This window comes from Macaca nemestrina, chromosome 7 (genome assembly GCF_043159975.1).
Source record: "Macaca nemestrina isolate mMacNem1 chromosome 7, mMacNem.hap1, whole genome shotgun sequence".
Classification (NCBI taxonomy): domain Eukaryota; kingdom Metazoa; phylum Chordata; class Mammalia; order Primates; family Cercopithecidae; genus Macaca; species Macaca nemestrina.
The window spans coordinates 166,650,345-166,676,530 of record NC_092131.1 but is presented as its reverse complement, the minus strand read 5'-3'; the positions used below and the strand labels follow the sequence as shown (position 1 = coordinate 166,676,530).

General features: G+C 37.2%; 1 protein-coding gene across 3 annotated transcripts in view; it reads right to left on the bottom strand.

Moving 5' to 3' along the window:
* Nucleotides 1-26,186, bottom strand: part of LOC105492862 (diphthamine biosynthesis 6) — a 220,400-nt gene that overhangs the window by 99,762 nt on the left and 94,452 nt on the right. For all 3 annotated transcript variants that reach the window (XR_011606181.1, XM_011760182.3, XM_071067125.1), the window contains exon 5: nt 22,915-23,033. Coding sequence is in view for 2 of the 3 variants with exons in the window: in XM_011760182.3 (XP_011758484.2) it covers nt 22,915-23,033 (119 nt within the window). In the remaining variant the exon portion in view is untranslated. The remainder of the gene's footprint in view (nt 1-22,914; nt 23,034-26,186) is intronic.

Genomic DNA, 26,186 nt, shown 5'->3' with positions numbered 1-26,186 from the left:
CTCCATCCTATTAAACTTATCTGGAAATGTCAATAAAATACTAGATAGAAGTAAACCAGTAAATGTAATTTATTTGGGAATTACATGAAGCTTTTAACAAGGTCACATGAGGCTACTGGGGAAAATAAATAAGCACAGCCTTTGGAAGGAAAGGCCACAAGAGAAACTTCTGTCATTAATTGTAAAACTTGCTAAGTAATGAAAACAAAGTTTCAGGGACAATTTCTCTTTCTTTTCTTCCCTAAAATGGGGTTACCTCTTCCAGAAGTATAGATCACCTTCAAATTACAAAAAAGAAGAAACACACAAAAAAGGAATTTCATTACAGACAACAGGCAGCCTAAGAATATGGAAGGGAAGATGAGCTCCCAAACCAAGAAGGAAAACAGACAGGAAGCAATGGCATAACAAGCATGCAGCAAGATTTTTATGTATCAAATAGAATCTCAAAGCCACACATGAGTTTAAGTTTCTCATCACTGTGTCTGTGTAAGCATCAAATTTTAATGAAAACTAGTAAGTGACAAAGTAGTAAGACAGATTTTTTAATATATTCAAATGAGGGCTGTCTCCTTCGAAGTTGTTACCTTTGAATACTATACGCTTATCCAATAGGATATAGCTTATCCAATAGTTTGATGCTCTGGATCAAACTACTTCTAAAAATTTTTCTATAAAACTGTCTTCAGAGCCAGTTGCAATTATCTAATGGAGGCAAATCTTCATCCTTTAAGGGAAGAGCCAGAAGCCATCAAGGAAGAATGGAATTTCTCTCCAAAAAGCAAACTTAGTCTGCAGCTAAAACAGTTCTACACACTCCAATTATCTCTTCTGACAAAGAAGCAGTATTAAACAGGAAACAGCAAGGGACATGAAGTAGAATCTTGAAGAAATCTACCCATGGGCCTGGAGCAATATCCTGGGCCACTATTTGGGAGCTCCAAATGTTAGGAAGTTCCTATGCCACACACACTAAGACCTGTTTCATTGCATAACTTCCACTTGCTCTTTGAATTGTCCTCTGAAGCCAAAGAAAGTACCAGTGGACTTTCAAACATTGCGAATTGCTATAAAAATCCTCACTCTCCTTGGCCCAGTAACCTGCTGCCTTTACTTCAGGCTAAATATATAGCTCCTTTAAATAGTCCTCATATGGCACCACTGTTTGTCCTTTCATTGTTCTGGTCACTCTCTATTCACTGAATTACATTTGTTTCTGTGTCCCACTTTTATGCAATCTTTCCCTTTTACAAAAAGCAATTTCTGTTTATTGTACGAAATACAGAAAGACATAAAAATGAAAATTTCAGTTTTTCATATTAAAAAGTTTCTGAAGATATGTTGCTAATACATTGTCATTTTAGTTGTCAGGGTTTTTTCTATGAATGCCTTTTGCACAGAATTGAGATCCAATTGTTTATAGAATACTGCCTTTTCCTTAAATTACTACAGCCACAACCTTCTTAAATGAAGGTGCCTATAACAAAACACAATGTTCCACATTAACTCCCTTAATAGAACCCCTTAGATCTCCTTAGTTGCTTTGGCAGCCACAATGTACCACTGACACATACTAAGCACACTGTCATAAAACCTAAGACTTTTCTCTTCAGTGCTATTGTTTAGTAATATCTCTCCCATCTGATTTTACGATGTTGGTTTTAGGGACTGAAATTCAGAAGTTTATATTTACCCCTATTTTGTTTTAGCTGGTCATTTTTAGTCCCTAATTCCAATCATTTAATATGAATCTGAATTCTGATTCTATTATTCAAAGTATTAGCTATTTCAATAACAACGGTGTCACCTGCAAATTTTATCAGCATGCCCTTCAAGTGCTCAAACAGCTGTTTAAAAGAGTGAAAAGTGTTGAAAAAAGAAATAATGATATCATACATCAATAGGGTCCTTTTTCCATATTGATATTGACCTATTACCAACTTCATATTAGGTCCATTTGTTTAAGTAATTATGGGTTAATTATTAAGTCATTTGTTTTATCTTACCGCCCTTACACACACACATTTTTATAGATACACAGAATATAGTATCTTTCCTCAAGAGATGTGTCTCTGAAAAACTATATAAGTAAATTAAATCACATTTTAAATATCAAACAGAATTCAATAGTGAAAGGATATCTGTAATGAAAAAAATCTGTTCCTAATATGAATAATATTTTGCTAACACGGTTTAACTTCACTGTTACTTTGGTGTGTAATATTTATGAGTTAGAGTTGCAAAATCAAAACACTGATTGAACAGAAGCTGGATCCTAGGAGATTGTGGATACAAGACCGAAATCCAGTCTGTGGGGGGATAAAAAACAAGAAAAAAATTCATTTGTTAAGGTGGATCTGGATCTTGGAGTAAGTTAACCTTGCTAATTTATTTGTAAAGGCTGGATTTAAAAAGAAATAATCAAAAATGATATTGACCTGTTCAAATATATGTTAAGTGAACCTTAAAGTTTTCCAGTGAAAGCAAATTGAATGAAGGGGAAAAAGGACAGAAGCAGTTTGAAGTCATGTGAATGCTAATGAAGGAGGGACACAGAAATAATAATTGCACACCATCAGCAGCATTTTCCTCTCCTGCCTGGAGTTTATTATTTGTTAATACATTCACTGCTACTCGGTTTATAAAGCACCTATGGTTATTTACCTAAAAGATAAATAGGCAACTTGTACTTTAACTTTTTTTTTTGCCACTTGATACGTTAAACAACCTTCATACTGAAAAAAAAAAAAAAAAAAAAGCAATTATTGAAGCACAGCTGAATGGCCCCAGAGCACACAGGCTCCATTAAATTTGCTTACATCTAATGACTCCTGCCCAAGGCAGGTAAGAAATTTATTCTGATAAGATCTTTTCTTTATCTTGTAGCCAAAAAAATAAAATGAAATAAAATCAGTGATTTTCAATCTAATCACTATCTAAAACTATTTGTGATATTTGTACTTTAAGACCCAATAAGGCTGGGCTTTGTGCAATAACCATTATAATTATGTTTTCAACTGCTTAATACAAACATTTCCTTCCAGAAAAATTAGTGTAAGTCATCATCAATGTCAACTGTAAATGCATTTCCTGTAACTTTCAAATTAAATGTTTTAAGGTCAGTTAAAAAAAAATATTATTTAGAAATTGTGATACTGCTCCAGTTTCCTAAAATCCATAGCTATATCTGATCTGAAATAACTTTAACAAAGCAAATAAAAATGTGAGATTATAAGTACAGTATAGGAAGCCAAAAGCCCCAACATTTACCCAGTTTAGACAGTGATTTTTATGAGCTTGTCAAAAAATAGAAACAAAAACAAAACCTCCTAGTTCCAGTTCCATTGAAAACCATAGACTTGACTTTTCTTGCCTATATTCCATTTGTTGTGTGAAAAACTCTCAATAATTTTTAAAGGTGGAGAAAAGAAAGAGAGGTAAACGAATTTATATTGCAGCACAGTTATATAACACCCAAGATTCTTCTTTGCCAAACAGAAAAACAAAGCAGCAAACGAAGGATATGAAAAAAGCTTAACCAATGAGTTCACTTGTTCACATATGTCAAAAGTCACTCATAATTACCCCATACCTATCTAGCAGTAATAATGTGTGTTAATATGTTAAACTGTTCAAGAAACTTTTGTACATATGGCCCCATTTTAGTAGTAAATGTTTAGGATAAGTGGTAAAACAATTGTTTTACTGATAAAAGGGAGGTTACGAAAATGGAGGCTCTGGGATGAAGTGAATTATCCAGGTTGCAAGGTTAAGGAGTGATTAAATCAGGAAAAAAATGTACAGATTTTGACTTTGAGTCCAGTACTCTTTCCTGAAAATTAAGTAAAGCCATAATGAAATAAAGAAGTGCTCCTTAAGCTAAGGCACATAAACAGCAGGGTGCCAGAGGCTAAAAAGGCCCAAATTAACTAGGTATACTTTCCTGGAACAACAATTTTGTTAAAAGAATTAGGGAAAAAAATCCATAAGAAAGGAATCCATAAGAAAGAAATATAATGAGGACAAGCATGTGGATGTTAGACATAAATTGAAAAGTGTAAGGAGGAACCACAGTTAATTATAAAAAGCAGAGAGTAGTCCTAAATCTTGGCTGCCCCTTAGAACCAATCACTTGGCAAACTTTTAACAAATATCAATCAATACTTACTATGACTCATCCCAGAATAACCAAATCCAACTACGTGGGATTGGGGGCTGCATATAATAAATATGTATTCAAAGGCTCCTCAGGAGATTCTAAGGTGCGGCCACGGTAGAGAACCACTGATGTAATGCTATAAAGGTGGATGAGGAAAATATGGGTAAGAGTCTTCCAGATAAACATAAAGCAGAGAGGTATATGAAAGTTAGAGGACTATAAAAGAAGAAAAAAATTATATGATGTTTGCAATGGGTAAAAATGTGAACTATTTCATGGAAGAGTACGTTACAGCTTTCCAATCCTGAGAGAGGCGCTAGTCTTCCTCTTTGGCAGTGTTTGCTGCAGTGGGGTTTTCTGTCATCATTCACTATCCTCCTGGATAAGTTTTTTAGACTCACATCTGTAATAGAGTTCTTAGCCATGCACAGTTCCTACCAGAAATTAACCCAATGAGCACAACCGGAAAAAGAAAAAAGAGCCTTATTATGGCAGTTGGGATGGCAGAAATTGTTGTATCAAAAGTATTTTCTACATCCCAGGGAGGGCAGAACCAGGTATATTCATAGAAAACAGAATTATCAACAACAAAAAAATACACACACAAGACAAACAAGTTTTCAGGCAAATTACTTATAAAAGGAGAAAACTCAAATCATCCATCAATGTGTTAGCTTTCTTATGTTAACACAAAAGGAAGATAATTGGGGCTGAAGGGAAGAAATGAAAATATATACAATTCTTGAGAAAGGTACTGAAGACATATTCCACCTGAAAGAATTAAGAAGAAAATAAAGGGTTCAAGAATAGGGAAGACATATTGAGTACACATGGACACAAAGAGAGGAACAATAGAAACTGAGGCCTACTTGAGGCTGGAGGTTAGGAGGAGGGTGAGGGTCAAAAAACTGTCAGATACTGAGCTCACTATCTGGGCATAATTGACTAATGACTAAATCATTTAAACACCAAACCCAAGTGACATAAAATTTACCCATGTAACAAACCTGCACATGTACTCACTAAACCTAAAATAAAAGTCGAAAAAGAAAAAAAAAAAAGAATAGGGAAGTTGTGACCTAGTGGCAAATGCCAAAACCCAGTCACATATATAATTGTGTCAAAGCAGTTTTGCAAATTGGACTATTCAATACAAATGCCAGATTCATTGTTTAAAGAGAAACAATATATATAACTAATAATAATTAACTGTAAAGTCAGTAACAATATGGGTTCAAATTTGACAAACCAGTAAAGGTAGAAAAATAGACTGGAAAAATTAAAGGATGATAGCAATTGACATACACACCAACAAGTATAGGCAAGGATACAAACTTGCTTTTGTTTGTTAGAATAAACACAAACTTAACCTTATGAAGATAGTTTTTCAAAGCAGGAGAAGTAGTGGCATTCTCTCAGCAGAAAGGCAAGACTGCAGGCCTTAAGATTCCCTTGAAGACATCTGGCTAATAATAAAACTGCAGGGTTATAGTAAAAATCCCGTTGAGTCCCTCTACACTGGGGTTGGCAAGTAGGTTCCATAAAAGGTAAATATTTTAGGTTTTGTGGGCAAAACTGGTCCTTTCACAATTACTAAATTCTTCCACTGTAGCATGAAAACAGCCATAGACAATAAGTAATACATGTTGTGTTCCTATAAAACTCTATTTCCATATATAGGCGGTGAATCAGATTTAACCCTAGTTTGATGACTTTTGCACTAGATCAGTAGTTCTCTTCCTTGGATTCATATTAAAATTGATTAATACTGAAGCTCTAAAAAATTACATGTACCTGGGTCCCATCCCCAGATATTCTGATTTAACGGGTCTGGAGTGCAGTTTGGTCACGGGGATGTTTAAAAGCTCAACAGGCGACAACGAGGTGCGGCCACGGTTGAAAACCATTGTTTTTAACATTGTTCTAAGAACTTGATTTGGGGCCGGGCGCGGTGGCTCAAGCCTGTAATCCCAGCACTTTGGGAGGCCGAGACAGGCGGATCACGAGGTCAGGAGATCGAGACCATCCTGGCTAACACGGTGAAACCCCGTCTCTATTAAAAAAATACAAAAAAAAAAAACTAGCCGGGCGAGGTGGTGGGCGCCTGTGGTCCCAGCTACTCGGGAGGCTGAGGCAGGAGAATGGCGTAAACCCGGGAGGCGGAGCTTGCAGTGAGCTGAGATCCGGCCACTGCACTCCAGCCCGGGCGGCAGAGCGAGACTCCGTCTCAAAAAAAAAAAAAAAAAAAAAAAAAAGAACTTGATTTGGGCCCTTAATAGGTGTGTCTGTAGAAGAGAAAAAAGAAGGGAGGCAGAGATGTCTTTCTGTGGTTGTGACATTCCCAAATGTACTGTGCAAGGCTGCCCTGTACGATACACAATCAACTGCCAGGGTACCAAAGCATCTTGCCATGAAAATGTTTATATCCATCTCTATTATCAGCTTATAAACTAGGACAAAGCAGACCCAAAACGGCAGATGTATTTCTGAAAAAAATACAGCAGGCCAGTTTGAGTCAAAGGTCAGTCGTTTCTATCTGTGGGAGGTAACGATACCTAATAGGACTAGGTCTCTGGTCCACTTATAGGCCTAGTCTCTTCAATTCCTTATATTGATTAGGAAGTGATAAAAAGGGACTATTGTAACTTTGATGTTGATATTTTAAAAATTATAATTTAAAGAATACCTTTGAAAAGATTAAAGCTAATTATTAATAGAATGCATTACTGCCAAAACAACAGAGGGCACTAAAATATTCCATACAGCAAAAGGTAGAAAATAAAAGGAAAAGCAGTAAAACAAAAAACTGATGACATAAAATGAATAAGTAGAAAAATTAAGAAATAATTAATTGATTATATCAGTAAAAACAGTAGATTAAACTTTTTAAGACAAAGATTGGGTCAGTAATAAAATCCAACGTTATGCCAATTATAAAACCCATCTAAAAGCATATGCGCGCACGCACACACACACACACACACACACACACACACACACAGAAAGGCTAAAATGGAAGAACAGGCAACAACGTATCAGGCAAATGTACAGAAAGGTTGCAGGGGTCCTATCATTAACATCAAAACAAAATTCAAAGCAATAAAGATGAAAAAAGATATAATTAAGAAACATAAATTACTATTAAGGTTTTTTTTGTTTGCTTTTTTTGAGACAGGGTCTCACTCTGTTGCCCAGGCTGGAGTGCAGTGGTGTGATCTCGGCTCACTGCAACCTCTGGCTCCCAGGCTCAAGTGATCCTCTAACTGCAGTCTCCCAAACAGCTGGGACTACAGGTATATGTCACCACGCCCAGCTAATTTTTTTTTTTTTTTTGTACAGACAGGGTTTTACCATGTTGCCCAAGCTGGTCTTGAACTCCTAAGCTCAAGCCATTTGCCCACCTGAGCCTCCCAAAGAGCTAGAATTACAGGTGTGAACCACTGTGCCTAGTCACTAATGAGTTGTGGTGAGTTAAGTAATACTGCATTGTTAGAAATCAAGTAAAAAAACTTCCTTTTCGAGTAGAATGGTTGATTATCTATATGACCCTTCCACAAAAATACACCTGAGTGGTGCATAACATTAAATCAAGTTTAGCCTAAAGCTGCCTCCTTACATATTATAAGTTTGACCTAAAGGTTTCTCTGTACATCGTGAAATACAACAAGTAGAGGTGTAACACCCCAGGCTGGAGTGCAGTGACAATTATTGAGTTTTGGACAATCAAATGTAGACAACTTTTCGAACTGGGTTCAAAAAAGGCAAACGTTGAGCTGTAACTGATAGATGCAGGAGGCAGAAAAGGGAACCTGCACAGGGTCTTGTCTAGGCATGCCTGCAACAGACTGGGGGTCTGCATGAGCACTCCTACTTCCCGGGTGCCTTACGCAGTGGGAGGAGCCAGGCCTCTTCAGCTTATGTGTGGCGGCCTGGTGTTCAATCTGTGATGTGTGGATGCACGTTGGCAGGACCCCTTCTTTCTTTCCTGAGAGCATTCTTTTTGCCTAATAAATCTGCGCTCTTCACCCTTCCATGTGTCTGTGTGCCTAATTTTTCTTGGTTGTGAGACAAGAACCCAGATTTTAGCTGAACTACAGAGCAAAATATCCTGCATCATTTTGGTGGTCCATACGGGGACATGAGGAGGGGTGAGTAAAATGTGGACCAAAAAATCTCTTTTCCTTTTGTTTCTGAGCCTTCTTGTCCTTGGACTTCTTCTGAGGGCAGAGGAAACTGTGGTCCCTTTCGTTGCTCTCGGGGTTTGGGAATGTCAGCATTGGTCCAAACCAGTCCTTTCTATGGCATTTTCCTTCCTTTTTCTGGGACTGTAATGGCACCTATCTTTTCTTTTACTGTAACAGTGGTGTTCCACCTCTACTCCAATGGCTGCAGGTGCACGTATGGCCATGGCTGCTGCCCTGGCCCCAGGGCAGTCTCACGGCCCAGAGGCGTGCATGTCCAGCTGGGCAGCATTGCTCGCGACACCTCCATGGAGTCTCCCCATTCCCTGGTGGAGGGGTCTAGATCAGTCCGACAGCAATTGAAAGCTTCTCTGTGGCCGGGCATAGTGGCTCACGTCGGTAATCCCAGCACTTTGGGAGGCCGAGACAGGTGGATCATGAGGTCAGGAGATTGAGACCATCCTCGCTAACACAGTGAAACCCCATCTCTACTAAAAATAAAAAAAATTAGCCGGGCGTAGTGGTGGGTGCCTGTAGTCCCAGCTACTCGGAGGCTGAGGCAGGAGAATGGCGTGAACCCAGGAGGTGGAGCTTGCAGTGAGCCGAGATCGTGCCACTGCACTCGGGCCTGGGCACCAGAGCGAGATTCCATCTCAAAAAAAAAAAAAACAAAAAAAGTTTCTCTCTCTGTTCGTCACTGCACTCCAGCCTGGGTAACAGAGAGACTCCATCTCATAAAAGATGCATTTACATAAGAATAAGAGGTTTCTTGCCCAGGCATCTTTTTCTTTCCTCTATCCTGTCAGCAGTGAATACAGCTTTGCATTTAAGTTTTTTTCTTTTCTCCATCCTGTCAGCAGTTAACACAGCCCTGTATTTAAGTTTTTTTTTTTTTCTCTTTTCTCCACCAGGTCAGGAGTTAACTTTTATACAAGAGGCTTTCTCCCTCACTTTTGGAGGACGTTTTACTAGGCCAGGACACCCTTTTCCCTCCCTTGTTGGAGGAGAACTCAATTCCACAGCTTCTCCTTAGCATTTGGCTTACGATATGGAGTCCCATGCAACCCCCGAGACACATTTTTGTCCCAAACTCAATTCCAAGTTTCAGAACTCAAAAGCTACTAACAGCAGGGGAGACAGGGTGTACATGGGTAAGAGTGGACAATCCTATCCCCTAGGATCCCATGTTTACATGGGTAAGAGCCACTTGGACGCCCACGGGCGGCAGCTTGTTGCAGTTGCTGGGCCTCAGGGATATTTGGACGAAAGAAAGAAAGAGGGACGCCTCAATTTCTCTCCCTCACATATCCATAGTATTCACTAGGAAGAAAAGGGAACCAGGAACACCTCGCTCCCCTCTTTCTAGATGAGTAGCCATTCATCTTCATTGTGAACCTCTTGAATGCATCCTGAGTCCTGGGGCTCCTTTGAAAAAAAAGTCTTCTTTTTCCCTTTTCCTCCTGTCCTCTCTTCACAGATGAGTATTGTGTTCCCCTACGGGACAGTCCTCTTGGATGTATGCTCCAAACTGGGAAAAGTTATTTTCCCAAACCTTAAACTGGTTGGCTTGGGACTGAGCTTGGAGGAAGGGAACCCGGAAGCCTGACATGCAGGCAAAAGAGTAAACTTTTTTTTACCAGTTGGGCTTTTGGCCTGCCTCTCCTGGTGCAAACTGGTAAAGGGAATGGTAAGGATCACTGTTTATATTCTCTGTAAAGTCTGAATTATAAAAAAGGATTTGTGAGGCTGGTCTTAAGCTATAGCCAAACTGGTGTGCTTTGCATGTCACTCTGCACGGTTCTGTCAGAAAGAGGGGTACCTTAGGATGGGATACAGGCCCAGGACTCCACATGACCTGTAACCGCGTGGCAGTGCTTTGTTCTAGCCTCTGTCGTTTTACAATGGCAGCCTAGGTTCAGACCTGGCTTAGGGAATGTGTCCTTTCTGGTTAGATATTTGCATGACCTTTACCATTTGTTGATTCTCTTCCCCTCCACAAATCACCTTGAATTTTCCTTTCTCTGAGTCCCTGGGAGGTTACCATTGGTAAAGTTTGAAAGCCAAAATACTGGTCACTTGGCATGGTTAAAGTTGGATAATAAGGGATTTAAATGGATTTTCATAGAGCATTGAGCTAAATTAAAAAAGGATACCCAAGTTATAGGTATATTTAAAGGCGTTTATATTTTTCTCTTCTTGTATCTTGTTTTTCTGGAAAAAGTTTTTTTCTCAGTTGACTGAATTCTTTTTCTCCATTTTGTCTTGCCACCCTTAATGCACACATCAGAGGCCCTAAGATAATTTCCCTTTTTTTTTTTTTTTTTTTTTTTGAGACAGAGTCTCTCTCTTTCATCCAGGCTGGAGTGCAGTGGTGCGATCTTGACTTACTGCAACCTCCGCATCCTGGGTTCAAGCGATGGCCTGTGATTCCTCGGGAAAAACAGAAAAGGTCATTGGATTCCATTTTGGGAGGAGTCTCTGTTCTCCTCATGGAGCCCCAGGAATTAGAGGCGGATGGATCTTTCTCAAAATTTGTTTTTGTCTTCCAGCTATACCTGTTTATTAGGCCCTAGAAACTGCATGCTTTCCTAGCCCTACACTTAAAGGGCCTCATTCAGAGGTCAATAGCCCAATTAGGAGACTGGTAAACAGAAAATCCTGTAACTACTGGATCTGCTTCTATTTGTCTGTGTGGTTATATACGTGTTGTGTGTGATATCTACAAAAAAGAGAGCTCTTATTAATCTAAAGGAAAATAAGCATCTAGATCAAATATCTTTTAAAGGGAAGATAAAAGCTGTGGTACCTTTTGGTTCGTGTGACTTCAGTCTTTGAGAAATGGAAACAGCCTTGGAGATTACTGGTAAAATGCAAATGCCATCAAAATGTAATTTTTTACCTAGGTTTATAGGATTATTTTAAATTAGGTAAGATAAAGCCAAAGGTTTAAACAAGTTGTGGAAGGTTTCTAAAAATTAATCTTGCAAAAGAAATTCTGTGTGTGAACACTGACTAGATTCAAAAGGGTATTATATGGTTTTTCTGTAAATTGACCATTGAAATAAAAGCAAAACAAGGTTTTCCTAAGGCACTAATCTGCTTTTTAGCAAAATTTATAAAGAGTTATAAAAGATTCGTAACGGTCTCACCTCGTGGTCAAACTGGTTAAGACTGGATAGAATTGTCTATAAGATTTCATTAGAAACTTGGGGTTGATATTAATAGCTGAAATGTTGATAAATATCAAACAGAACAAGAGTTAAATGAATGGACTGAACTAATGAAAAACTGAGTAAGCTTTTTAAACTTTTGTTTAAAACATTGCTGATACTTATTTTGTTTTTCAGATTCAAGGAAACTTATTTGGAGCTATTTATGGCCTTTAACAGAGTGAGGCATACTCCTGTGAACAAAATTTGGAGCATATTTGTTTCTCTCTGCCTGGCTTCTCCAGTATTGGGAAACTGTCAGCATTCTTAGCTTATGGCAATATGGTTTATTTGCATCAGTGCCATTTTCTCTTGCAACAGGACGTAATTGGAGAAACTGGTTGTTTTATCAAGGCTTTGACTGGAAGGGTATGCTTCCTTTTAAGGAATCAAGCTCAACTTGCAGATCCAATAAAAACCCCTTGGGAAAACTGTCTATAGTAGATACCTTGTCTACATAGTCCCTGTACAAAGTTCCTAACCTGTGGTGAGTAAAGAATGTCACTTTCTAACAGGTCCAGGAGTCCCATGTTCTTGGGAACTCAAGAAGAGAGGAGTTCACCCAACTCACAGTCATTAGAGTACACAAACCCATGGCAGAGCTTGGCTCTAAAAAAGGAAAATAAAAGTCCTATCTGAGATTCCTTGTGGAATAGAATTCCATCAAATCCAATTTTAAAAGCCCATGTAGAAATAATTATTCTTGCTCCACCTTACGCAAATAATCGGGCCAGGTATGAGACTAAAGTTATTTTACAAACAACTCAGTCCTGTTATGCTTTGTTTTTAATAAAAATGAGGACTGGAGAGAAAGTATGTTTCAAAACTTACACATTTGTCATTAAATTCCAGACTTGTTAGTTGTTTTTTAAGTTCTTGCCTACATTTTAGGCTTACATTGCTTATTCTTGTGAGCCAATCAGCAATCTCTGGCTGCAGCTCAGAAGGAACAAAAGGGATGGGTAATGTAAAAATCTGGTTCAATATTTTAATTCTGAGCAATTATCCTGAAAATCCTGCCAGGTGATGGGAGTAAATAGGGTGCCTATAACCTGGAGGTTTCCTTTTTGGGAAAATAAGACAAAGAGGGCTAACCAAAGCCAAGCCCCATGCACCCAAATCTTAGCAACTCTAACTACAGCCACCAGTTATCCAGGCATGTCAACAGCCTTGGGATTTAAAAACTGTCCTTACCCACTCCTTTTTGTTTCATTTTGACACGTTTTCTAATAACCAGGTTTGTCTCCTCTCGCCTTCAGGTCATCAACTCCAAACATTCATGCAACTGGAGCCTCAAACAATGGCCCCCTTTAACCGCGGAATCTTAGATAGGCCTCTGAGGGAGATCTGACTCCGTCTTCCCAAAACAGTGCTCCTGTCAGCAGTACGAAGTGGTCAGTTTTTTATCCTTATCCCTATCCTTATCCTAATGGAAGTTATATGTCCTTCTTTAGGGAGGGAATGATAGAGGCAGGAGGCAGATAAGGGAACCCGCACAGGGTCCTGCCTGGGCATGCCTGCAACAGACAGGGGTCTGCATGCGCACTGGGAGAACGGGGAGGAGCCGCCAGGAATATGTGCCTTATGCACCAAAAGCAACGGCAACAAAAGACAACATTGACAGATGGGATCTAATTAAACTAAAGAGCTTCTGCACAGGAAAAGAAACTATCATCAGAGTGAACAGGTAACCTACGGAATGGGAGAAAATTTTTGCAATCTATCCATCTGACAAAGGGCAAATATCCAGAATCTACAAGGAACTTAAACAAATTTACAAGAAAAAAACAAACAACCCAATCAAAAAGTGGATGAAAGATATGAACAGACACTTCTCAAAAGAAGACATTTATGTGGCCCACAAATGTATGAAAAAAAGCTCATCATCACTGGTCATTAGAGAAATGCAAATCAAAACCACAATGAGATACCATCTCATGCCAGTTAGAATGGCGATCATTAAAAAGTCAGGAATCAACAGATGCTGGAGAGGATGTGGAGAAATAGGAACGCTTTTACACTGTTGGTGGGAATGTAAATTAGTTCAACCATTGTGGAAGACAGTGTGGCAATTCCTCAAGGATCTAGAACCAGAAATACCATTTGACCCAGCAATCCCATTACTGGGTATATACCCAAAGGATTATAAATCATGCTGCTATAAAGACACATGCACATGTATGTTTATTACAGCACTATTCACGATAACAAAGACTTGGAACCAACCCAAATTCCCACCAATGATAGACTAGATAAAGAAAATGTGGCACATATACAGCATGGAGTACTATGCAGCCATAAAAAAGGATGGGTTCATGGCCTTTGCAGGGACATGGATGAAGCTGGAAGCCATAATTCTCAGCAAATTAACACAGGAACAGAAAACCATACATCGCATGTTCTCACTCATTAAGTGGGAGTTGAACAATGAGAACACTTGGACACAGGGAGGGGAACATCACACACCAGGCCCTGTTGTGGGGGGTGGAGGGCTAGGGGAGGGATAGCATTAGGAGAAATATCTAATATAGATGACGGGTTGATGGGTGCAGCAAACCACCATGGCACATGTATACCTATTTAACAAACCTGCATGTTCTGCATGTGAATCCCAGAACTTGAAAGTATAATAATAATAAAAAAAAATGAACTCATATATATATACACACATACATACATACAGTGGGAGAAGGACAGAACCAGGAAATCACATACCTAATGTAAGAGCTAAAAGTATAAAACTCTTAGAAGAAAACATAGGAGTAAATCTCATGACATCAAGTTAGCAATGATTTCTTAGAAGTAACATCAAAAGAACATGTAATCAAAACAAAAAATGATAAATTGGACTACGTCAAAACTAAAAATGTTTATGCTTCAAAGGACACCACCCAGAAGTAAAGAGAAAACCCACAAAATGGGAGAAAATATTTAAAATCACACATTTGATAAGAGACTTATACTCAGAATATATATTAAAGAAAACCTACAACTCACTAAAGACAAATAACTCAATTAAAATATAGGTAAAGGATTTTAACTGGCATTTCTCTAAAGAAGATAGACAAATGGCCAATAAATACATAAGAAGATGGTCAACATCATTAGCCATTAGAGAAATGCAAAATAAAACCACAATGAGATACAACTTATACTCACCAGGATAGCTATAAGAAAGACAGAAAATAATTAAGTGTTGGCTAGGATGTGAAAAACTGGAACCCTTATTCATTGCTAGTGGGAATCTAAAGTGGTATAGCCACTTTAGAAATCAGTTTGGTGGTTGCTCAAAATGTTAAACATAGAATCATCATATGACACAGAAATTCCACTCCTAGGTATATACCCAAGATAAATGAATACATATGTCCAAAGAAAAACTTGTACACAAATGTTCATAGAAGCATTATTCATAATAAACAAAAAATGGAAATGACTCAAATGTCCATGGACTGATGAATGGCTAAATAAAATGTGGTATATCTTCGTAACAGAATATTACATGGCAATAAAAAGAACTCAATTGTATATGCTACAATTTGGATGTTTCTTGAAAACATTCTAAGTGAAAGAAGCTAGTCACAGAGACCACATATTGTAGGATTCCATTTATATGAAATATCTACAATAGGCAAATCTATAAAGATATGAAGCTACAAAGTCCTCATGGTGCTTAAAACTGGGAGCAGGGGAGCAGGGGTTGGTGGTAACTTGAGAATGATTACTAATCAGCAGGGGATTCCTTTTTGGGAAACACAAATTCTAAAACTAGACTGTGGTAATGATTGCACAACCTGTGAATACACTAAAAAAAATTGAATTGTACATTTTAAGTGGGTGATGTGTATAGTATGTTAATTATATTTCCGTAAAACTTAAAAAATAATGTATAATCATAGTAGCTATATGCTCAGACAATACAAATAAAAAGATGTCTTAAAAATGAGAGGGGAAATTCAGAAAAGCATATACAAAAAAATCTTTTTAACTGTTCTCTGAAATTACATAATCAGTAGTGGCATTAGCATTGTTATTCTGAAATTGTCTCATATACTGTTAACATTTTAATATAATATCTATATCTACTGGTATGCTGAGTCCCAACAAGAGGTCCCTGCAGAACTCTTGTTGGAGCAGAACACATTATTTTTATTACTTACAAAGAATAAGTAAATAATACTGTTCTGACTTTTCTCTGCCCCAGCTGTTACTCCAGGAGCAAGGTGATGAGAAAGAGATATAATCTTGCAAGTAATTCCATCTACCATAGGTAAGGGGTCTGGAAAAATAAATCCGAGTATTGATTTAGGAAAAAAGAGGCAGCTGTTCCCCCTTCCCTTCTGAGAGAGTTTCCTTGGAAAAGTCAAGAGAAGGATATGTGCTTTCACACTTTGGAATGTAAATAAATCTTCCTGGGGGGAAAAACTAGTGTCTCCAGCTTTACAATCCAAGAGGTGTCTCCAAGGTCCTGGTCTCAACCCTTCCTTTGAAATGTAAACAGATACCTCAAGAAAGGTAAGTCTCTCTGGAGTTTTCACTATCTGTTCAGCCATAAACTAATTTCTAAAAGTTGTCTTTTAGCCTAGGTCTCTAGTTTCTGTAAAATTTGTTCAAAGTCCTAACTGTGCAGAAACATAAGAATATGTTCTCTACAGTCCCACATACAATGTGATATTTATTTTGTAGTGTAATACAATTTTGGTTTAATTGAGTTAAACCAAAATATTAGCTTGTTAAATCAGACTCAAACAAACTGGACATCTTACCCAGTTTCAACCTTTTCTGATAATTTCAGGAAGAGAAGTAATCAGGCAGCCTAACAAGGTAGAGTTCCAAGACCATCAGAACAGCTCTCCAGGTCCTTCACTGCTATACGCTGGCCCAGATTAGCACATGAGGTCAATTAGAATTACAGTACCATTCTCTGTCTCTTCCCAACAAAAACAACTTTTCTCATGCACGTTCATAGTCACAGTGACTAGGTTAGTCACTAGAGATTATTGTTCAATAAATTCGGGATTCCATTTGGCTTGAGGATATAATTATATATAGCACAGTATAGGTTTTAAAAGTCATTGGCTTCCAGATATCATTATGCAACAAGTTCCCTTCAGGACAACATAATGTCGTTCCTTTATCCTTCCAATTCTAGTCAGTGTAGCATGAGAAAGACAAATTCCCTTTTTATCTGTGATACTTGGGCCACTGGAGAACAAATATAAAGGCCACACTGTTCAGCAATGTCCCATAATTTAGGCTAATCATCGTGTTCCCATAAGTGGGCATCCTTAGCTTGGCTACTAGAACTGCTGGCCATTGATCTTTAAAAACAACAACTTCCATAGCAATTGGAATATTCAAGAGTCTTTCCTGCTAAGAGTAGAAGCCCTCTTCTTGCACTGCTGACCAATATGATGTTCCATTAAATACTCTATTAGTCCAGTCATTTAAAGCTTTCTTGTCCCTCTAGGGCCATTTCCAGATGCAGCCAGTCTCCTGGAAGAGAGCTCCCTCTAGTGTCTCTATTGGGACTAGCAACTCCTTTTCATCACGAGTTTTCAGGAACATTATTTTGGTCTGATTTGGTCTGATATTAGTAATGGTCCTTAAGACCACTACTAAAAATGCCTTTAGAACATCAAGACAGCAGAGACAATATTTACCAAGCAACAACATGGGTTATTACCATGGTACATTAGTAAAATTTGTACAATTTAGAAAAATAGTTTGCACACACACACACAAGTCCCATGAGATTGTCATTTGGTATATTATGTACCAAACACAGCTCTCTTTGGGTATGTCATAGGCTTTTCACAAACATACTCTGCATAATTCCAGACAGGAGTTGTTAGTAATATTTATTCGTTACCTTACATCCAAATCCATCTCCCTCAAGGTGGTCTTCCAATTCCCTTAAATGAATTCCATTCGCATTCACATATTCTATATTAGAAGGAAATCAAGCTATAACAGGCAGTAGAAATCTGCTCTCCATTATACCTAGGTAGATGTCTTAGCAACATATTGTCTTGATTTATGTCCACAAGGAATGCAAAAGCCCTATTGCTCCAAATCCTCCATCTATGTACTTTAATTAGTAATGGTGAAATCATCAAAACAAAACAAAACAAAAAAAAAGAGATCTGAATGGTAAATATAGTTGACCCTTGAACATCACGAATATGAACTGCCTGGATTCACTTATATATGGATTTTTTTCAATAAGTATATTTGGAGAGATTTGTGACAATTTGAAAAAACAACATATGAACCATGTAGCCTAGAAATACTGAAAAAATTAAGAGAAAGGTATGTCATGAATGCATGAAATACATGTAGATGTTCATGTATTTTATCATTTACTACCACAAAATACATAGAAATCTATTATATAAGGTTAAAATTTACCAAACACACACATATTCACAGGTGAGAGAAAGGTAAACAAACATAAAGATGCAGCATTAAATCATAACTGCATAAAATTAACTATTATTATCTATTGTTACTGCTGTATTAATTATGTAGCCATCGCCTGTTGCCATTGCGGTGAGCTCAAGTGTTGCTAGTGTCTGCTTAAAATACTATGTGATGCTAATCATCTCCGCATGAGCAGAGCATTTTCTGTCTCCAGTAAATTGTGTATTACAGTAAAAAGTGATCTCTTGTGGTTCTTGCATATATTTCATTGGGTTTAGTGTAAATACTGTAAACCTCGAGTAACACCATGGGACCCATACGAACTGCCACCAGTGATGCTGGACGTGTTCCCAAGACGCAGAGAAAAGTCATGACATTGTAAGAAAAAGTTGACGTTCTGTAGATTGAGATCTGCAGCTGTGGTTGCCTGCAATTTTGGACAGATGATTCATTTTGTAGACAGATGACATAAATTTGCAGTATTGATAAATACAGGACAGTACTATAAGTGTATTTTCTCTTCCTTACGTTTTATTTTTCTTTCTTTTTTTGAGACAGGGTCTTGCTCTTCACCCAGGTTGGAGTGCAAAGGTGCAAAGACAGCTCACTGAGGCCCTGACTTCCCAGGCTGAAGCGATTTTCCCGCCTCAGCCTCCTGAGTAGCTGGGATTACAGGCACACACCACCATGCCCAGCTAATTTTTAAACTTTTTATAGGGATAGGTCTCCTTATGTTGCCCAGGCTGGTCTCACACTCCTGACTCAAGAGATCCTTTCATTTTGGGCTCCCAAAGTCCTGGGAATATAAGCATGAGCCACTGTGTCTGGCCTCTCTTCCTTATAATTGTCTTAGTAAAATTTTCTTTTCTCCAGCTTATTTTATTGTAAGAGTATGTAATACATACAACATGCAAAATGTGTTACTTGCCTGTTATGTTTTTGGTAAGGCTTCTGGTCAACAGCAGTAGTTAAGTTTTTGGAGTATCAAAAGTTATAAGTGGCTTTTCAACTATGCCGGGGATTGGTGCTCCTAACCACCTTGTTGTCCAAGGGACAACTGGATAGCCTACAAACCAAGACATGAGTGGGAACTGTAGTGAACTGCTCCTACATTGAGTAATCAAGGGGCACTCTGCCACTTTATTCCTCTAGATTACATAGGTGGAATCTTTCTTTTCTTTTTTGAAACAAAGTCTTGCTCTGTCACCCAGGCTGGAGTGCAGTGGCGTGATCTTGGCTCACTGCAAGCTCTGTCTCCCAGGTTCATGCCATTTTCCTGCCTCAGCCTCCTGAGTAGCTGGGACTACCGGCGCCCGCCACCACGCCTGGCTAATTTTTTTGTATTTTTAGTAGAGACGGGGTTTCACCATATTAGCCAGGATGGTCTCGATCTCCTGACCTTCATGATACGCCCGCCTCGGCCTCCCAAACTGCTGGGATTACAGGCCATAGGTGGAATCTTTAAGTAGAGCTGTACATCACCAATTTCCCTTCTCTCCAGAAAACACATCCAAAGTGTTCTCTCAACATCAGTTAGGTTAGCATCACATTTGAGAGAGATATCCAAGACAACAACTCAACTTCAGCAAGAATAGAGTAGCTTGGCATTTACCAAGGAGAGATACCAAATACCTTATTATTTTCTAGCTCTGAGGCTCTGCCATGTTAGGTCACATGGTTACATCTCTCCACAGAACTTGAATTCACGTATAAGTGCCTTTCTATCTCTTACACGTCCTCCCATTTCCATCTATTACCTGTTTTGACCCATACCCTTTTCCCCACGATTGGGCTAACTGGTTCAACGGTTGTATTATAAACCCACAGGGACAGTAAAACAGCAGCCTTGTTAGCACTTCTCCTTGGCAGATATTACAGGATTTGACACATAAGAATCACAAGACACTGGCTTGTGTTTATGGATAGGCCTTAATTTGCCTGCACAGAGTGAATTTATTCGCACCCCTAAAGGCCTTTAAGAATATGCACTGTCAAATGTAATGGTATTGATACTGTGTTCTGTGCACTGACAACACATTCCTTTGGTATGTGCAACTTTAAACTCGGGCCTAGGACCATTAGATCAGGGAAAACTAATTAAAAAATCTATGAAATGGGAAAGATATATAGTTGTGAATTTGCATCCTCCCCCATCACCTCATTCCTATCTCCCAATCCTAGAAACCTTATAAGTAGAGTCCTAGCATTATTCCCTTTCACAGTCAATGTTACTACACCATCATTTAACTGAATAAACTAACCCTTAAACCTGTAGTTTTTTCTACTGATCAATTTAGTTACTTTGGAAACAAATATATCTTTCAAGAAACAGGAGGTTTTCTAATGATAGGTAAAAGTGGTTTCATGTTTTCCCTTTATCATTTATCTCTTTTTTAGCAACTAGTTAACATTCTGCTAAAAGGAGTCCAAAGATACTTTTCCCCTCTAGTAAATACCCTTAGTGATTTTTTTGTTTCTTTGTATGTTTTTTTGCCATGAGGTCTGTAATTATATTTGCAGGAAGATTATAGAGGTTCTTCCTTCTTGCTTTCCAGGAAGCCTACCCCCGTTACTGGAAAGAATGGATAACAGATCTGCTATTTGGTCTTTTTGTTCCCCCAAATTATGGGATTTTCTAATAAATAATATCTCTTGTGACCTTGATAATCAAGATTTACTGTGGAAGAAAGAAGGCAGAGATAGAATACAGAATTATTATAATCCTTATGTTGTCTTGAATTTGATTTTGAAATATCATGAACTCATGAGTCATTAGATACACACATACAGACATATATCATTTCACGTTCAAAGAAATCAGGGCTTCCTGAAAAAAAGGATGTTCTAGCTCTGGGACCGAAAATGTGTAAGATGACCACTTCGTGGCAGCATTGTTTATCACAGTGCCAAACTGGATACCACCTATATGCTATCAATAATAGAATGGACAATTAAATTGTGGTGTGATAAGTTAATTAGAGTCTCCCACAAGGGAACACTATACTACAATATAAATGAACACACTATTGCTTCATTCAATAATATGGATGAGTCCCTTAAAACATTATAATGAAACAAAGAAGCCAGAAATTTTATGAGTTCATTGATGCCTATAAGACATAAAGGTTATGTAACATAATTATAAAAAATATATTTGTATGCATTCGTGTAGAACTGACCCTTTTCTATTATAAGACCATTTCATAGAAAAATGGTCCACAAAATTTTACTGATACCTCTCCCCCATAGAAAGGTCTTATTGTCCCTCCCCTTTTTTTTCTTTTTTTGGCTTAAATCCTGTTCTGACAATTTTAAATGGGAGGAAAAAGGCTTAGCAACCTATATTGCATCATTTATATGTTTCTATGTCTTCAGAAGTACTGTCTTTCTTAATATTATTCTAAAGAATAACTTTCATCTTTGCACACCTATAGGCAGTCAGTAGAAACCACGTGCTGTAAATGTTAAAATCAGATCTATATTTTCGTTACTGAGATGCCAAAGACAAATCTGCTCGGTTTTTACATTTTACCCAAAGGCTTGATAAAGCTAATTCCCCATCTCTAATCCCTACAGAGACACACACATAGAAATGCAAGAACACACAATATCGGTCATATACTATTAAAAGATGGCAATAAGGTCAAATTCTTTGACTACCTTTTCAATAAGGGAGGTCTCTCTGGGTTCTAATCCAGTCTTTTATCTGTCTGGCAGTAAAAGGAATAGTATGTGTACCTTTCAGTGAGGTGTCACGTGAACTTCATTACAGAACTGTGTAATCTTAGAAAATTCAAAGAGAGAGCGAGAGACAAAGAAAAAGCAAGAGGGAATACTCTGTACAGAATCACCCAGAAATTCATATGACAAATATATTTATAATGAGATCGTTTATCATGAGAGCTGCTCGGCAACCTTTTCTCAGAAATAATAATATAATACCACTCAATCTTTCTCGTTTTAACAGCTAAGGAGATCAACTACAGATTCACTAAAAAAAGCTTTCAACTGAAGACAACACTTCAACTTCAGCAAGAATAGAGCAGCTTGGTATTTACCACGGAGAAACATTATGGGGTCTGTACTCTTTCTCTTAATTTTATTTAAAAAGTGAATGTATCTGTAAAATCTTCTACAGCTCGAGACCTTGTTATTTCAGAGACCAGCAAGGTAAACACTCTCAAATGAGGTACACGATTTAGGCTTTGGGAACTCTCAGGCTTCAGGGCATTTTCTATAACAGGTTCACGAAATGAACGGACTGGGCTCAAACCCTATGGTTTCTCAAAAATGAATATAATTATAGCAATTCCAAATAAATTAAATGTGTTCATATGTAATGTCCATACTTGAATCAGATTACCACCTGCCTGCTGCGTCTATGCTAACTAATCAGATAACATTTTCTCAAACATGATTTTCTCACCACCTCCAACAAAAACCAGTATCCTATCTATTTTTTATAACAAAAACAAAACCATCATTCTATTTTAGCATCATTCAAAATGTTAAAAAATACAAGGAATATATCATGTTTTGTGTCAAATACATATTGCAAGAAGCTTCCAAAAAACTCCAAAACAAAACAAAAATAACCCTTGTATTTCCTGTCTCCAACAAGCCTAAATTCCAAACCCTAAAAAAAAAAAAACCAACTTAAATTGAAGGACTATAATACAATATCAGTTTTAGAACCAGTTATATATTTAAAAAAAAAAAAAAAAAAAAAAGCCTTACTAGTAATCACTTTGGCAAATGGTCAAAAGCCCATTTTAAAACTTCCCTTTCTTCATGCAAGGAAGGTGCTTACTCAATTTCTTCAGCTGTGACTCCACATTTTTATATTCTAAATCAGTTTTCTTTGTTCATTGTAACTACTTATTAGTGAATTGAGATTATCTATGTGGCAACAAACAGCTCCCTTGATAGTTTGGCTGCATACCCAAAGCTGCTACTTTGATGATCATTGCTTGAATGTTAGATGATATCATCTCTCTGAGCAAATCTTCCTGGTTTCTCTGCCAAAGGTAAGCTAAAGGCTGGAGATTAAGCCTTTTACACCTACAAAAGAAAAAGAAAAAGAAAGTCAGATGATATCTTAATATTTTATACTTGGATCCACAGCAATTACTTTGATTTGAAACATAATGCTTCGTTCAAGGATTTTAGCATTGAAAATGCTTTTAAAAACATATTTTGCATAATGAAGTTTATATATACAACATAAACATATTTAATTTCCATGGGCTATGCATAAACTGATAAAAATGAAATTTCTAGGCATACTAGAAATATTAATTTTAGTAAGACTCTTAATTTAGTAATCTATTAAAAGAGTTTACAAATGCCAGTATTCTCTCTGTTTTAAAACTTCCATGGGTATCAAAATTTTGAAGCATATGTAAAGTGGGCAAATAATTTATCCTAATAAAACAGCCGCATATTGATTAAATTAACAGTAACTACAGTTATATGAATTATTCTAAACTACTAATTTTGATTTTTTTTTTTAAGAATTTGTGAATAAAAAGAAAATACTAAGAACAAAAAGTACAATGCTGCAGGCACTGTACAAGATATTTTCCATTATTGGTAAAGTAGAAAAAATATAGGTTTTGGAGTGAACACACATCTGAATTTAAAACCTCATTTTGTACTCTAGCTGCACGGCTTTTGAAGTCAAGTAAAATCTAAGTCCTTGCGCTTAGTTTCCTAGTTCATAAATAGGGGCAAAAATAGTTCCTTTCAAAGTTCTTAAGAGGATTAAAAAATGTGAAATGAAATCATCCTTCCCTTTCCTTCACATTCCACATCCAATCTACCACAATGCAGAATGTGATTATTCCTCACCAATACCACTGCTAACAACTTGGTTTGAGCCACCATTCTCTCTCATGTCAACATCCTAATTTCCTTCCCTGCTCCACCCTCACCCTTTAAAATCCATACAGCAGCCAATGTGATCCTTTTAAGACATTAAATAGATCATAGTATTCCTCTGCTCAAAACCCTCCAGTGGCTCCTCATCACTCCATGGATCTCGCCCTGTTTAGTTCATGCACTTTATTTCCTACTACTTACTCTCTTCTCACTCCATCCTACCACTGCTGCCTGCCTGCTCACTCTTGCCTTTACACTAGTTGTGTTCTCACTTGCTTCATGCCTTTGCTTAAATGTCACTTTCTCAGAAAGGACTATAATTGTTTAATCAATTAAAGGTAATACAGATAATGTAGTACAATGCCTGGATAAAATAGGTATTCAATAAATGATAGTCAAAGCCAAGTGACTTGCCCGAGTCATACACTAACTGGCTGAGATCAGATTCCAAACCAAGAATATAGCTCTAAAACCCAGTGTCTATAAGGTTTATAAGTAAAATCCACCGTCCCTAGCATCTGTAAGGTTGCTTGGCTGACTACTCTGGCCTATACTGATCTCTCTCTCTCTCTTCTCTCAGAGATCCCAATACTTATTAAATGTACCATGTTTGGTCATTTACTCATACATGGCCTTAAAAATATCACTATTGCTTTTCATTATGTATACCCTGACTTTCAAAAAGCCAAAACCTTCCTCATTGCAGAGATTGTTGCATGTAATTTTCCCTTTTAAAATGTCTCAGAGCATTTAAGCAATGCTGAAGCAGTTAATAAATACAAAAATAATAAAATGTGAACTACCCATGTAATACAAACACTAGTTCTTGCTGTCCTCTCACCCAATGTTTAAGGCCGACTAATCAAAACAGCCTCTCTACCTTTTTAAACTAAGACTTACTTTTTTATTAAAAAAAAAGTTTTTTTCCTGTCCTTATTGTAAAATTTGTGGTTGTTGCTTTGAAATTCCTCAAAACCTCTTGACTATAGACGTAAAGTAAAATTTTTTTCCTATTTAAGTTCTTTAACAGTTCAAAATATCATGGCTCAAATAAAAGTACTCTGTAAATCACTGCTGAATTTGAACTTGTGACATCTATTAAACGCTTTACATTCTGAAATTATGGTAATACAACACAAACTAAAATTTGGTAATAGGCTAATTCAAAATTGAGTTTGTGGACCAACAGACTGCCAGTAACATTACTTTTGAAATTTCAAGGATAAAATAATTGCAGATATGCTTTATAACATAAAATCTACTCATCTGTTCAACCATGTGTTCAAGTGTACCAGAGACTGTGTTCTGAGAAAGTCTCTACCCGTGGGCATGACGCGTGCCCTTCTTCCATATATATACATATATGTAATGGGCAGCCTCCTAATCAGGATCACAATTATATTTGGCTTTTTAACTTTCATAAATAGATGTCATCCCTATCTCCAGTTTGGCTACCCATTAAGGCATGTGGGTTTGAACTTATTAAAAAGCACTAATTTTTAACAGTTCTCAGAGAACATGATCTAAAACTTGATGACAACACTATTATTTCTAAAGTATGGCTTAAGGGATATGCAATTCATCTCCATCTGTAGATCGGTTGTTCTCAACGGTAGATCTACATCTAGGTAGAATGCAAGGAAAACCTTCTCAAAATACACATGACCTTCTTCCCCACTCCACCATCATTATCCATCGTCTAGAGACTCTGATACACTTCTAAAATGTAAGATCATATTTCTCTTCACTTAACTATGCTTTACCCTGTTTTCCCTTCATTCACTCTTAAAATTCTGTATTTTTTTAAACTGCCCTAAATCCACCATGGAATTAGAGAGAAAATAAATAAAATAAAAATGAAACTTAAATTTTCAAATCTATTAATATGTAGGTTTTAAATGAGATAGTAAATAGGAATGTTTCTTTATCAAGAATATAAAAATATTATACAAATACAGCCATTATCTTATTCTATTTATCCTTTTGACTAGCAAAATAACTTATTTGTAGGTCAAATTGTGCTTAAGAAAAATAATGGAGTCCAATTTTTTTTTTGTTAATATAACTATGCCCAGAATCTCTATACAATATTATATTTATCTAGATAAATTAAAAATGAAAAGTAAATTCATTCAGGTCGTGTCTTGCCAGGCCAACATTAAATAACCAATATTATCATTTTACCTCATGATTTTTGAATAGATCAATAGAATTGACAGTTTTGGTATGTGCAGCTACAGACTAAATGCTTCACTAGTGCTCCCTCCCTTAGGGGAGCAGAGAGAGGCTAGGAGGAGGGGAGGAACATCCTAAAAATTCCTTGAAAGTTGAATG